This window comes from Bidens hawaiensis, unplaced genomic scaffold (assembly GCF_021521415.1).
Source record: "Bidens hawaiensis isolate Kalapana, Puna unplaced genomic scaffold, B.hawaiensis_p1.1 tig00012141_1, whole genome shotgun sequence".
NCBI lineage: Eukaryota > Viridiplantae > Streptophyta > Magnoliopsida > Asterales > Asteraceae > Bidens > Bidens hawaiensis.
In genome coordinates, this window is record NW_027491978.1 from 336,316 (window position 1) to 352,755 (window position 16,440).

At 34.2% G+C, this 16,440-nt stretch overlaps 1 protein-coding gene across 1 annotated transcript; it reads left to right on the top strand.

Moving 5' to 3' along the window:
* The first annotated feature begins 10,423 nt into the window (after positions 1-10,423).
* On the top strand, positions 10,424-15,490 carry LOC143540138 (putative E3 ubiquitin-protein ligase LIN-2). Its single transcript, XM_077033282.1, has 7 exons — positions 10,424-11,340; positions 11,748-11,886; positions 11,971-12,818; positions 13,693-13,840; positions 13,909-14,163; positions 14,424-14,733; positions 15,316-15,490. The coding sequence occupies exons 1-7, from the start codon at positions 10,424-10,426 to the stop codon at positions 15,453-15,455; spliced, it is 2,757 nt and encodes a 918-aa protein (XP_076889397.1). The 3' UTR covers positions 15,456-15,490.
* The last annotated feature ends 950 nt before the right edge of the window (positions 15,491-16,440 follow it).

A 16,440-nucleotide genomic window follows, 5' to 3' on the forward strand; every position in this document is an offset into this window, starting at 1 on the left:
GAAGCTAGGAAAGGAGGAAAGTACTCCCAAGTCAGCCTGTAAGACTTGTGGAAAGAAACATACTGGAAAGTGTCGACTAGAAAATACGAATAATTGTGTATACTGCAAGAGAGCAGGACACACAATAGAATAATGTCGTAAGAAGCTCGGAGTATGTTTCACATGTGGAGAAACGGGTCACTTTAAGACTGAATGCCCGAAAAGAAAAGCTAATCAAGATTAATGAATGACAAGATCATATCAAAGAAATGTCAAGATAGATTAGCTAACTTTTGTATATTTGTAACTCGTTCTTAAACGATAAGTTTTATAATCAAAGAAGGGTATTTAAGTCCCTAAGTTATAAATAAAATATTAACATATAGATCGTGTTAATACACAAGAATGCTTATATTCGTTACCTCTAAAGACAACCAATAAGTTCAATTATTGAAAAGTTCATGCGAAAGTTAGAACAAGAAAACGTTGAGAAAAGTTATCATCTAGGAGGATGATATACCAAACGTTAGAAAATATCTAAATATACAAGGTCAGTATATTAATGAAAGAAGTTCATTATTAACCACAAGACATTTAAGCAATACAACTGATGGAATATTATTACCTACCTAGTAAGGTTGATCAAAAAGTCAAAGAAAAAGAGCTTGAAGATATTCAAGAAAATACAATTGCTAAGTATAGCAAATGAAATTAAAGTACAAAGAGTACTGTTAGAATATAGAGAACGTCATTGATTAAGATCAAGGATAGAATGGATTCGATAGACTGAATCTAAACAACAACTTAGTGGAATAAATTCAACAGATTGAATCAAAACAACAATGTAGTTAACATCAGTAAATGTTTAGAATACATAACGGTAAGGTAAATAGTTAAACACGACTGCTCAATGTGTTTAGCAATTTATATTTACTAATGATATTCTGAAATATGGACTGGTTACATCATTCGAGGATCTAAGTTAGCAACAAAACAAAAACCTTAGTCATTCTACATACAGATTGCAACAACAAGAACCCGATTAGATAGAATCTAATCAACTATAGAAAAGTAAGAACCATTCACTCTTAAACCAACGAATCTCGAGGACGAGATTCATTCCAAGGTGGGGAGGATGTAACATCCCCAAAATTTCGATCCAAATTTGACAACTTATGAAAGTTGAGGGATCAAAAATAATCTCAAGATAAGTAATGGAAAAATATTAAATAAAGGAATTATAAGGAAATAAAAATATTTCCTAAGTTAAGTTTACTTACATGAAAAGAAATTCCATCCCACATTGGAAGATGTAAGAAAGTGGAAACATTCCACTAAGGTATAAATAAGTGAGATGGAATCCATCCCACATGGAAAGTGGTAAAGAAATGGAAGCTCTTTATAAGGAAGAGATTTTCCATAGTTATATTCTTTAATGAATATCATGCACCAAGTGGTCCTAGCGGAGGGTGCGTAGCACCCGACGCGCACGGGCTCGGGCGAGGACGAGGACGATGGCGATGGCGATGGCGAAGGCGACGCCGAAGGGCGTTGGGCTCATTGTGGCGCTTTGATGGCGCACTTCGCATCGCCGCGAGCCGCTTTAAGAGCCGCCTTAGTATTTTTGGATAACGAGAATGAGACCAGAAGTGATAAGCTGCAAAAGATGAAGGACCAAAAGTGAAAAATAATATCCAGGAACCCATCGCGCTACGCGATGAGTCGAAGGAGACGGCCATCGCGTATCGCGATGGGCCATGATGACACATCAACACGTCTCACACTCTGGTGACACATGGCAGCAGGCCAAGACACGTGGCAGAACGTGTCATCCCACGTGGCGACACGTGGCAAGATCTCAGAAATATGGGTATCGCGATACGCGACGAAGGAAGAAAGGATACGCGATGGGATCCAAAATTTTCTATAAATAGGGGGGGTGATCGGCTCATTTGTATGCACACCTCCACTCTCTCTCTAGATTTTTACTCTCTCTACCTCGGTTTGCGTAATGAACATCGTTTTGCGTGCCACCGACTCGACAAATAACACATCGTAATCCGTACCATAAACCCGGCGTTTTCCTCGAAGTTCGTGCCACCCGAAAGTAACCCGACATTCCGTCTCGAAGTACGTGCACGACCCGGCGACCGAACATTGCCTCGATTTGCGTGCCAAGGAAGGTGGATCAAGAACGCCTCGAGAAACGTGCAGATAGAGTAGAAGTGCCGCCCGTATAAACTTAGGAAATCTAACTCCGAATACCCGTGCGAGGTAAGGGGTTCTGCCTAAGTTATTATTATATTATTATAAATGGCTTAAGACCATAGTCGAAGTTATAGCCAAACCTTGATTACGATTAAGTATAATATCACTTTTCTTAAGCAAAAGTTATAGTCAAAAATAGTATTTCTTTATGACTAAGAAATATAATACAAGAGATTATAATTATGAAATTAATGTTTCTTCTTGAAGAAGAAACTCAGAATAGACGTTTCTTCCTGAAGAAGAAACGTAGCATATAAATGGTAAATAAAGAAAAGGACTAAAGGTCCAAATGTTTTCATCAAGGTTAAAGCTATACGAAATAGACTAAAGGTCTAAAGCTAGTTCGTTGATCTAGTTATATATACCAAGGTTATTCTCGTACTATAGGTCCGAGGTAACAAAACAAGAAGAAGAGAACAGAAAACAGGAATCAGTATCAGAAACTGATTATAAACAGACAAGGTGAATACGCCCTAAACCTTTTATAATGAGTCTGAATGTTTGCATAAGATTTACGAATCCTTAAAACTTTGTGTACAATAATAAGAAATGGACACTCTGATTAAGAGTATACATGTGTCTGGATCCAAACATACATGGTGACTCGGGTGCCAAAGACATTATGTTAGGTACTAATTTAGCCCGATAGGGCAAGGGATGGATGATTCCATACCCAATTTTCAGCAGTTTATGCTTGGTTGTTTGTGGATGTTTGCAGTTTTATATTTTACAGGTACAAAAACAGGAAAACGGACGAAAAACAGGGGACGCTCTGTCGAAATTTCGTTGACCCATAGGGAAGTAACTCTCCATTTTTACCCATAATACTCAATTAGAATTTTTATATTTCCATGAATCTTGTCACATTGAGGACAATGTGTGATTCAAGTGTGGGGAGGGGAATTACTTGACCAATTGTTTGTCCAACTAATTATAAAAATTCTATAAAACAACAAATATTTTTGCAGCAAACAAAGATTATTCTAAACCTAAAAAGAAAACCAAGAAAATTTTTTGCAAATAACCAATCATAAAGTGAAAAATTAGAAAGAAGTTTTGTAATTTTGAGAATAAATTTATGCAAAATATGGCGTTAATACCCAATTCCTCCGTTACTGTGAGATAAACCTCATGCCATATAAATATTTTTTTCGGAAGCTTTGAATGAGTCATATGTTTCGTGTGATTTAGAACTTGTCGCAATTACTCATTTCAAGACCGCACGAAGAGTTGTATAAGGAAGAAGGTAATATTTACACAATTCCATCAAACCCATTACCAAATTACAAAACCCAAAAACCCGATCACTTTATCCATTTTCACCGGTAAAATACAACACTGGTCTTTTACCAGCAGACCCTAAAGAACTGGAAATGCATTCTTTCGATTTCAATTTCCTTTGCTGCATACACTTCACAAAACCTAGGTTGCCTCCAGAACTTAGGGAGAGAATCTTTCTCTTTAGCAATGAGGTGAGGAAAAATTGGCGCCAAGACGAACAAAGGCCACCATTCTGTGGAATTTCCAAAAACGCAATGAAGAGAAGAGCAAAAAGATATGAACGATGCTTAGGTTGCGGAAACTGGTCCCACGAAGGAAGATGTAGAAAAAGTCAAACTCAGTCTCAGCATGAATTACCGAACTAATGAGGATGGGGCTATTAGGCTCAAAGCCGAACGATCCATGTTATATTCAGAACAGGATTGAGGAAGAACACTAAACCAAAACCCTTTTACCTTCTGACCTATGTAACCTTTTAAAAGATGGAGATTTGAATTTGTTACAAGCTTATTTATCACATGTTACATTGCGACTAAGAGTGTTCACATACATACATCACAGGTATGATCAGATATAAAATTGAGTGTGAGTAAACATTGTGAGAACGTGACGTTTTGCATAAACGGAAGCTCACAAAAACAAAAGTTCATTCTTAATTATCACTAAAATTTTGGTTATTTTGTTTCATCTTTTTGGAAGCCCATTTAAGGGATGGTTATAATCTAAGCTTGCTGTTTTTAGAGGATATTTATAAGAAGATTGCTTGAGGACAAGCAATGTTCAAGTGTGGGGATGTTTGATGTACATAAAAATATACATCTTTTCGGCATCAAATAATCTTTAAAAACTGCAATTTCTGTCAAATAACATAGCATAAAAGACTACTTATCATAATAAAACATAATTTCAGGTGAAACCAAGCCCCAACGAAGAAACAAGCTAAAAGACGAAGAAAAACATAAAAACACAAGAAAACAAAGAAACACGCCCCCATGCCTCAAGAAACACGCCCCCATGCTTCTAACACAAGAAAAGACAAAATCTGGAAGCAAAAGCATGGGGCCGTGCTCATCATGCACGGGGCCGTGGACGAGAATAAAGAAAAGACAAAGAAGAATTGAGCACATGTCACTAAAAAGCACGGGGTCGTTCCTACCAACCACGGGGCCGTTGCCACCTCACAGAAAAGACAAAACAAATCTGACACATGTCATAAAAATGCACGGGGGCGTGCTCATCAAGCACGGGGCCGTGCCTCACAATCTAGAATGCCTATAAATAGTGGCTCATGTTGCACTCATTTGGTGTGCCTTGAAAAGATTTCTATCCGATTCTCTCTTATAAAAACACACACTAACACTTACTTTAGATATTTAGTGAAGAGTTTGAAGGCTTGGAGACCATCCCCATCAATCATCATCATCAACAATCATTACCATCATTAAGAAGAAGGATTCATCTACATTTGGTTAGATTGTTCCAAGCTTAATCATGTATTTGTTATTATCAATCATCTTAATGTTTATCATCATGCTCATTATGAGCTAAACTCCTTTTACCGTCTAAAATCTATGAAGAAACTTTGTTTTACTTGATAATTAATCAAGATATGTGATGTAGTCTAGTAAAGTACATGGTTATATTACAATTATCTTTTGATGAGAAATGTTTCACCATCTTAAATCACTAATTCAAAGTTGGTGGTTGTCAATTCCATTGGCAATCGTTCATGATCGATTCATGTTCTTGAAAGATAGAAATACTTTGATACATTATCGAAACATGGATCCTTATATTGTACTTAGAAAATGTTGAGATATAAGTTATGATGTATTTTTCTAAACCTTGGTAATCCAAAAATAGCTTTGCTTAGGATATCAAATTAGTTAAAGAAATCATATGTTAACGGAATGTGTAACTATAACCTACATAAATCAACAAAGGGAGGTTGTGTGATGAACTACAATCACCCGAAGTTGTTAGAATTGGTATTTGAGAAATCGAAGTCAATCCTAATCTTTCTACTTTACGAAACTACTTGCCAACTTAAATTGACATCATTGAGATGGTATGACATTAGGAAAGGGTGGACTTTAAAATGCACATGATATCTCCTTAGTGCCAAAGATGCTCACTTAAGGTTTAAGGAGCCATCTATCATATATTTCTATGGCAAATTTATCACACGTCCAAATATTAATTATCAATGTTAAAATGGAGTGGATTCTTGATCTTAGATGGCAACCTTCGCATAATTGAAAAAACTCGTTTAGAATTTCTTATCTTGGTCACCTATATATTATATATAAGTATTTACATTTTATAAAAAGTTCAAAAAAAGAAATTAACCCCAAATGATTAAAACCTCTGATTAAAGTAAAATAACGATTCATTATTAGAAACATTTGTGTCCACGGATCGATACTTGGTTCTTACCAATACTATTCTACATATACGATAGGTACACTTGCCTATTTTGTGTGTGTTTAGTCTTTGTAGAAATCACTTTTATAAATTTAAAACAGGATCTTGTGCAAAAGAAAATCATTTCATCCTTTCATATTTAACCGCACGCGCAGCACACATCATTAATACGTGAGAAAAGGACAAGATGATAAAACTTAGTCCTAAACGGTTCGTGTCATGAAAACCGACACGAAAACGTTAAAAAGTTGCTATTTTAAATTAACAAAAATGAAAATAATATATTTTCACAAGTAAACTTATAAAACTTGATTAATATATATGTAACAAGTATTTTTAATAATTTATAAGTTACATTTTAAACGAAAAACTGAAATAACGCATTTTAATCATATAACCGACAAAACCGACAAGTTTTGTGAAAAATAGAAGATTAATATTTTCTTAAAAATATCCAGAACCTGAAACTTAAAATATTTTAATATATTTTAATTGTTTATTAATTAATTTAATTAATTAATTTATAGCTAACGGAAAACCGAACTATGTGTACTCACTTATGTGCTTATGTGTTTATATGCTTATGTGAATACTAGAATAAGACTTATAAAAAGGAGTTTTGTATAAAAACTAAAATAAGTTTTTTATTAACAAAACGTGTTCTAATATAGGACACGGGATTTATGGAAAAGCTACAAGAAAGTGAGTTTCTCTATCAAACCCCCTCGATTTTTAACTAGAAATGTTTTCAAAACGATATTTAATTTGTGTTTTGGGGAAAAGCATATTCTTTATAACATATTGTTTTCGTTGTTGTTTTATAAAGGAATTTTATTTTACAAATTGGTGTATAATACGGGATGAGTCTAGTTGGCTAAATAACAGTTAACCCTAGAGAGGAGCACAGAAATATTAGTAGATCTATTGGGGTGACGCCCCCACTTCCAATCGCGTTGGGTTAAAAGTGGAAATATTTTGAGTATTGTATGTATCGGGTTATCAACTATGATAGTCATACATAATGTTGTATTCTTAGCTAGTTTACAACAGCTCAATTTGTTTAAGAAATGAAATGCCTATTGTTTTGTGATGTAATGACGTCGATCATTACACACGATGGCGATAGACCATTATACACGGAATATTTTGGATATAATTCGGGGTGTAGTGACGATTACACACGAATTGATATCAGATTTGATTATTATATGGATTATGTTTTCAATTCGTGTGTGTGTGTGTGTGTGTGTGTGTGTGTGTGTGTGTGTGTGTGTGTGTGTGTGTGTGTATAGGGTTTGGATCCAGTACAAATTAAATTAACGTGCTAAACGTGAGAATCAAGTAGAGTAATTATATATACAAGTAGAGTAATTATGTAATTACATCATAGAGTAATTACATAATTACTCTATGATGTAATTACATAATTACTCTACTTGTATATATAATTACTCTACTTGATTCTCACGTTTAGCACGTTAATTTCATTTGTACGTTAACCTTCCCCTATATATATATACGGGGTTAATGCAAAATCGTTTAGCACGGGGTTAATGCAAAATCGTTTATTTGTACGTTAACCTGCAGGTCAGATTTTTTTGTTAATTACGGGGTTAATGCAAAATCGTTTATTTTCGACCCAAATCTCGTGTTATAAGCTCCAAGAAAACCCGTTTAGTCATCGCATATGTCACATTCTTTTTCCCCTTCTACAAAAATCAATCTCTGTGTTTTGTGAAATGCTTTTGTCATAATTACAATATTCGGTTACCTTAATCGAGTAATTTCTAAAACAATTAGTTATAATCTCGCAGTCTTAACCAAGACATAATCATAAACCCTAAAACCTTTTATCTCAGCCATCTTAAGCAAAACCCACGAAATTCCTCTCCTCTTTTCATCATCTTCTTCAAGAATTGATTAAGTTCTTATTTACTAAGTTGACTTTCAAGTTCAAGACTCTTTGACCACGTGTTTCTCCTAGTCCTAATCCGTGCTTGGGTAAGTTGTCTCCTACAATTTTGTTCACTTTTATTCAATAATCAATAAACACCAATTAATTTATGAAATTGAGGGGATTTATCATGTCAATTGGACTCCGACCCGTTTAAGGGCAAAATAGTCAACACAAGAATTTTATGTTTATTTTGAGAGTTTAAAATACTGACCAAAACTCGACTTCCGACTCGCTGTTCGGATTCTGGTCAGTACCAGCTCGCTTATTTATTAAAGATCTCATAATCGGAGTTATATACATCTGTTTGGATTGATTCCAGCGGCTATGATCTCGGTTTTGACTCTATTTTTTTTTGTATAAGCCTCAGGTCTGTTTGGGTTAGATAAATCATCATGTTAACATTTCTCGTTTATTTTATCTCTCGGTTTACTCGCTTAATCATCATTGTGAGTAATCACTCCACTATTTTACTGTTTTCAAATACTTTTGGGGACTTTATGTGTATATATTCTTATTTTTCATACTACATATTATCCATACTAGCAAATCATGATTATTGTGTTGTTGATCAATTAAATGTTTATTTGCTAACTGGGTACTTGCTTATCTATTAAATTCTAGCATTCGGAGAGGTCAATCATTGATTCTAGCAAGTCGTCATAGTAGCCATAGCCTGTTCGTGAGGCATAGTCAACTAGCACCAATTACTTGCTTTCCTTTAATTGTTGATAATCACAATATTGGTTTGCAGTTTTCATCTTATATTGTATTTAGTGTCGAAAACTGGTGATTTTCTCAGTCAACATATTGTTTACAATATATATATATATATATATATATATATATATATATATATATATATATATATATTTACGCATATTGCAGGTTATACTTTGGTTGGAAGCTAAGGTGATGAAACATTTAGAGATGTCTTAAGATAATTAAAAACAAGACTACTTGTGTTGATTTGGGATTAAATTGTAATTTGCTTTGAACATGTGTACTTGTACGAAATTTTGAATTTAATAAATAATTAATTAGATATTGTCATATTTACATTGCATGATAGTACCTTACGAGCTGTGAGCAATCAGTTCGCGCCCTGACATTTTTGCCGTAGGTTGGGGTGTGACAGATTAGTATCAGAGTCGAAGATTGTAAGATAGGTCGTTAGAGGTTCCCAAGTAACATGCTTAGGACCCCATACATGCTTACTTGACAACCTAATGTGTTCTAAATTTATGTGTTTACAGCTTATTTATTTATTTATTATATCACACACACACACAAACTCAGAGGCTATGCCTTATTCTCAAAATATTTTTTTTAAAATAAATTAGTAGATTGCTTTTATTTTGGGAAATTCCTTAAGAATTAGCTTGTTTTGTTTTTACTCCCGCACCTTAAAACATGCGGGTATGACAAGTTCTTGTAGCAATTGGAAAATTAAAAGGGGAGAGTACTATAAGTTGGACATTGGCAAAACGATTATGAGAATCAAAAGCGCTATTCCTCATTTTCAACTCTACTTGAGTATTAGATTTCTGGAAAGTGTAGTGAAGATTTAAGGGGAAGACCACCAACATCACACATATCTCTCTTCCTCTCCCTCTTAATCGATTTGTCGCGTTTTTACGACCGTTCCACACCACCATAGAGTCACCATTGCCACTGTAACAACCCATCTTCTTTCCCCAGCAGAGTTGAACTGTCAGTGTCTTCTTAAGCCAACTAAATATCAAAGCTTCTAAACAGTTTCAGGTTCAACAAAATTCAAATACGAGTTTTAATTTCAAATATATGAAAAATCACAAGGATTAAAATCTGGTGGGGGGGGGAGTTTGGGTATTTATTTATTTTATTACTATTATTATTAAAAGGACATCAATACCACTCAGTTAACGGTAAAAATTGATGACGTTAACGAAGTAACTGATAAGCTTTAGAAATCCTAGAGATAGCTAGACATACAAACTAGATGGTTGGGATGATAATGAGTCGAGTTTGAGACGAGTTTATGCATTTCAAAATCCATATATGGTAATCAACTGTCGGGTATCAGGATTATCCATTGGGTTTCGGGTATCATGTTATAGTTTTATAAAAATACTCATCAGGTATACCCAGCCCAAAACCTGATAAAAGTTTGAAAGGTAATCCCAAACTCATCCCATATAATTCATGTCCAGTTGTATCGGGTTTCGAGTATACCCAACAAGTGTGGGTTTTATTGCCAGTGATGAAATCCGGTACAAATAAAATTAACCTATTAAATTATCGTTTCGAAGTAAAGTAATTATGTGCTATCTTGAGTATATTTTATTATTAAGTAGCAAGATATCTAATTTGATGAGACAAAAGGCAAAGATAAAAGAAGTTTGGCGGGATATGATGATATGATTATAAGATAACGACCACTAGCTGTTGAAACAAGGATAACCACTCCTTCCATTATTATTCTTCTTCTTCTTCTTCTTCTTCTTCTATAATCCACAAACTCAACTTATGCTCTTCATGGATTCCTTAAGCAACCTTCTATCAAAAGAAGGATTCACACGTAACGACCCAAATTCCAGTTCCAATTCAAATAAAAAAAAACAAGTCAAATTCAATAAAACAGTTACCGATCACGACTCAGTTGTCTTACCCATATACATCTGCCATAACCGCCGCAAAAGCTTCGAACTCCCAAACCACAAGAGATCATCATCATCATCGAAAGGCCGACGATCAGACGAGCCCGCCATTGACGAAGTCGCCACAAAAGCCGTGATCTCTATATTAAGCGGCTGCGCTGGGAAGTACCTGAAACACAAGGAGTGTCGTGATTCGTTACGGGACACGTGTTGTTTGTTTTCCGATAATGTGGTTTTCGGGAACATGGAGTTGGGGATTGAGAGTGTTGAGAAGCTGATTGAGAATCATCCTGGAACTATCAAGGATATGAAGATGAAACTGCTGAGGAATTCCATCGGGTTTTTAACGATTGTCGCCTCCTCGTCGAATTCCCAATTGTCAGCTTGTGCACATCTTTATCTATCCATTGTTTATAAGATTGACAAGAATGACAGAATATGTGCAACCCATGTGCTCCAGGTGTTTGTTGATTCGCCTCAGTTAGCACGGACGCATTTGCTACCGGATCTTTGGGAGCATTTCTTTCTGCCACATCTGCTGCATCTTAAAATATGGTATAATAAACAGACAGAAAGTCTGTTAAAGGATCAAGAACAACAGGCGGAACATTTGAAAGAGGTTTATGAAGATCATCTGAATACGGGTACGGTTCAGTTTGCTATTTATTATAAGGAGTGGCTTAAAACTGGCGGTCAGCCTCCTGCTAATCTCCCTTCTGTGCCTTTGCCTTTGGTCAACTTGTTGCCGTCTTCGTCTACACGCAGACGAAGCTGTTCATCGTTTAATAACTTTTTGTAAGTGTCAATTAAAATATCTGTTTATATGTGCTTTTCGTTGGTTCAGAATCAATGTTTAAGGGCATGTGTTATCAAGTTTATATGATACACGGGTATAATCTTTATCTTTGGACTTTGTTTATAAACTTATAAACACAAGCACTTAAACGGTTAAACCTACTTCCTTAAAAGTAGAAAATATAAATTATTAACTTTACTCAAAATATATATAATGAAAGTTTAGTGACTTTAAATGGACTAAAAAACTTTGAGTGGCTTTAATGGAACACTTAAGAAACTTGGTTACCGTTGGATGAAGTTTTCCTTAGTAAGTTATATAGTTAAGAATGGTTATATAAGCTTTTAATCAATTTTGCCTGAATCTATTTTGTGTCTTTCATAACATGTGTAAACAAACCATGAAGACACCGTGCTATTTTTGGTAATGATGTCGAGAAACAACCATCAATGGAGTTTGACTATGAAGATATAACACATAAGGAAGAACAAGAAGAAGAACTTTGTTTAGATGATTACAACACCAACCAACAAATCAATATTGAAGTACGTCAATCAAAATCTCTTACATTTATTATTCAAACTACGAAAATAACTGTCACACTAATCGGTATTCTTGAACACTGACAGAGTAGACTAGCTGATCGTCCATCTCAAAGCTTTAAAAGACAAACCAATGTGACAAATTTACATGTGAATTCTTCTTCATCTTCATCAGACCTGACTCAAGCCATTTCCACTATCAGCAGTTCACAAAGTTTAACCGAGTGCGAAATGGCTATTCGGGTCATGGCTAAAGCATGGTTAGATGATCCACTGATTGAAAAAACATTATCCAGACCATTAATAATACAAGGTATGCTAGAAGTGTTGTTTTCTTCCAACAATGAGGAAGTCTTAGAACTAGCAATCTCATTATTAACCGAATTCGTTACTAGAAACGAGTCAAACTGCAAGATCATAACGAACTTTGACCCGCAGCTTGAGGGTTTTATGAATCTCATGAGAAACAGCAGCCTATTTTTAAAAGCAGCATCTTTACTCCATTTAGTGAAGCCAGAAGGCAAACAAATGGTATCAACTGAATGGATTCCGTTAGTGTTACGCGTGCTTGAATTTGGAGACCAAACGCAAACATTATTCAGTGTCCGTTGCAGTCCTCAAGTTGCAGCATATTACTTCATTGACCAACTTCTTAACGGGTTTGACCAAGACCGGAATATGGAGAATGGGAGACAGGTAATCTCTCTTGGAGGGTTGAGTTTGTTGTTGAGAAGAATGGCCAGTGGTGATATTTTAGAGAAGATGAAGGGCGTTTCCGTCATTTACCGATGTGTACTGTCAGATGGTAGGTGTCGGCACTACTTAGCAAATAATTTGAACCCCGAGCTCGTTCTTGAGGTCATGGTTCATGCCAAAGAGCTAGATTGCATTGAGACCACAATCTATTTGCTTATTGAGTTAATATGTCTCCATAGGTAAAGTTCAAAACATGTAATTCTTGGTCATTGTCTTCAGAATCGGACTGGGCAGCGAACTAGTCGCCTTATTGGTCCACTAGTCATATGGGATTTAAGAACCAGATGATGCCATAAATAATATAATAAGTTAAAACTATATGTATATATCTATTACAAACAAAATATGAATATAGCTTATAGAGTTATATAGGAGTTTAGTCCCAGTGGTTTGTCCCAAATAACTCTTTTAGTCAATTAGTATAAATTTGACTTTTTTAGTCCAACTGTTGCATATTCATATCGATTATTTCACTAACCCCATTCTAGTTTTCTGTTACATTTTTATTTAAAGACCAAAATACCCTTAGATGATTATGTTGCACAGTCAAAATTATAAATCTTTTGGGACTCACTTAAAAATAAAGTACATTAATTCAATAGGTACAAATAGTTTGGCTCACACCGCATAGACAAATCGTATTTAACTCTATTTTATATATTGTTATGAACTGCAACTATTCTTGGGTATGTTAGAAAATAGAAATAGTCCGGGCTGATCAGAGACTTTTTTTTATCTAAGTCTATTTATTTATTTACATATGATTAGTATGTAAGATATAAGTACAATGTTTTAATATTTCAAAATTACAATGATGTCTAGTTAATATTTGAAATAAAATGCGTTAGGATGTTTTCTGCATGAAGAATGCACTTTATTCAACTTCTGGTTGACATGTTTCGATACGTTTCTTTTTAAGCTATTATTTTGTCTGCTTTAATACGTTTGGCCGGTTAGACATAAAAGATAACTTAAATAGACCCATTCACGGGTCAAATTTAAATTGCCACTTAGAAATCTCTGGGGTTTCATTATTTTTCATGTATTCACCAGATTCGAGCAAAGAACAAAGCTTTTCGACAACTTACTAAGGGGATGGGACTGCTTGAACACTATGCAAATCTTATTAGTTTGTTTACAAAGAGCTACACGAGAAACACGCCCTTTGGTTGCTGCTATAATGTTCCAGCTTGATCTTATGGTAAACATTTCTTAACTGTTATATCATTGTTTTAGACGAAATTGTCATTTAACCGCAGTTCATTGCAGGGAGATCCTCTCGAGAGTAGTGCTTATCGTGAAGAGGCAATCGAGGCTATAATCGAATCCTTAGATCGTGAAATATTTAATGAAAATGTTCAACAACAAGCAGCCAAATCTTTATTGATATTAGGAAGCAGGTATTCTTACACGGGTACACCGGAAGCAGAAAAATGGATCTTAAAAGAAGCCGGTTATGATATGAGCTTGGAGGCTGTTGGCTTACATGGCAGATATTATGTCGTCCAAGGATCCAAAACCTCGGTAATCAAAAACCAGGATTCAAAGTATTTTACTATTTATTCACGGTCCGGTTTTGATGTTTAATTTTATGTCAAACCATGAATAACAGTTTTTTAACAACTGTAAAGCAAAACCAAATTGTTAAATATTGTTGTTCAAAAAAACTGACCTTAACCAAATTAATGACTGGTTTTGGCAGTTTTAACGGTCTTAAAACGAACCATAAACGTTGCTAGTTGATATGCTAAATAATGAGAATTTGTAAAACATGTGATATATAGAACAATGAAGATGAGATAGAGCACTGGCAAAGGAAAGCTGCAGTGTCATTATGGATGAGTGGGGGCAAAAAACTGATCCGGGCACTCAGTGAGTCAATAGCTAACGGGCTCGCGTGTTTGGCACGTGCGAGCCTTGTGACAGTTGCATGGATCAGCAAATTTGTGCACACGGTTGGTGATGGAGATGTTGTTAACAGCATTGAGTTTTCAACTCTCATACAACATTTGATACAATGTTTGAACAGTGACAACACGATTGAAGAACGCGTTCTTGCTTCGTTTTCTTTGCTCTCTCTTTCCAAGAGTTCAGGTACGTATGGCACTGATTGTCTGATTAGGAGTGTATATGAAACCGAAATAACTGACATGTAAGTACTTAAAGAAAATGAAAAGCTAACCATAAAAGCCGAATCGAAACCGTAAATACTTAAAGAACCTACTTTTATTTTATAGATTATAATCTTTGATTTTGAATATTTAGTAACTTATATAAAAAATTATAAATGGTATAGCCCAAAAAAAATATATATAAGTGTGCAATTTTCAATTAATATTAAATAACAAAAATAAAAGTTAGGCCCAAAGTTCCACGTCTTATTTAATTCTTTGGGCCATTTTCAGCCTAAACATTTTAAGCTCAAATGACAAAACTAAAAATCTAAAACTGAATTGAACTTCTTGTGAAAACCGAGAACCAAAAAAAGATAGAAGCTGAACCATTTTCAAATGCCTTAAAGCCGAATTTTCGATTTTTTGTTCAGTTTGATAAGCATCGACCCAAATAAACTCACGCATGTGCGCACTTTAGTCACTTTTGGCCAATTAGATATCATGTTTTGTTGTCAATTTTGGCCAATGAGATTTAATGATTTTTTTTTGTCACTTTTGACAGGTTTTCGGTTAGAAATCTCAGATGATGAGAAAAAGTTGATGGTGATGCATCTTAGAAGCATGTCGAAAGTGACATGGACTGCAAAAAGACTTGGTTTGATCATAACAGCAAGTACGTCGAGCATATATTCAGGGCTTTAACAATGGCAACACATATATATGAGTGTACAAAAAATTATTTTGGGTCAGGCTAAACGTACCCCCCCCCCCTCTCTTGCTAACCATACACTCCCCCTGAACTTTCATTTACCCTTAACATTTATAATTGACATTCTAGTCCCTCTTATTTATTTTATAATTCTCTCAAAATATCAAATAAAAAATTGTTAAATTTTTATTTTTGCTTTACAATTTTTTTATATTTTTGTTATTGATTTTTATTTTATTTCATTAAGATCTTATTAAAAGTTTATTTATTTTTTTACATGTATTAAAAAGTTCCGTATGTTTTCTCTAGCTAGTTTTTTATTTATTTTTTATAAAATGTATTCAAAACAATTTGATTTTTTTGGTAGGTTTAGATACATGAGTTAATGTTACTTGAGAAAAGAGCCAAATTTGTTTATTAAGTTGTATGTTATTTAACCTTTTTATTAAACTAATATGATTTTTTATAAAAGAATGTAAAATCTCTTAATTTAAAAAGAACGCTCTTCAAAAATATTAAAACAAGTATAGAAAAGAAACATTTTATTTAAACAAGAAAAACAATGTTTATTAGATAAGAAAAAAAAACGTTTTTCTAAGTAAGAAAAAACATGTTTTTATTAAAGGCTTTTAAATATACATAAAAAGATAAATAGAAAAAAAAGTTGTTAAATAAAAATAGAATAAAAATGCTTTTATAAAAATAATAATGATTATAAAAGATAGCAAAATGACAAAAAAAACAACAAAAAGGTCTAAATCGTATTAATGTAAAACCTAAGGGAGGGGGTATGTTTAGTAAAAATGGATGGGGGTGGGGTACGTTTAGCAGCACCCATTATTTTCTCTCTGTCTCTTTTTTGGGAAGTTAAGTAAATTTTGTTGTTTATACTTGTAATTTTCTTGTACATACATTATTGCACATTATTACCGTAATAAATACCTTTTTGGTTTGTGTAACATGATCAATGTAAGACTG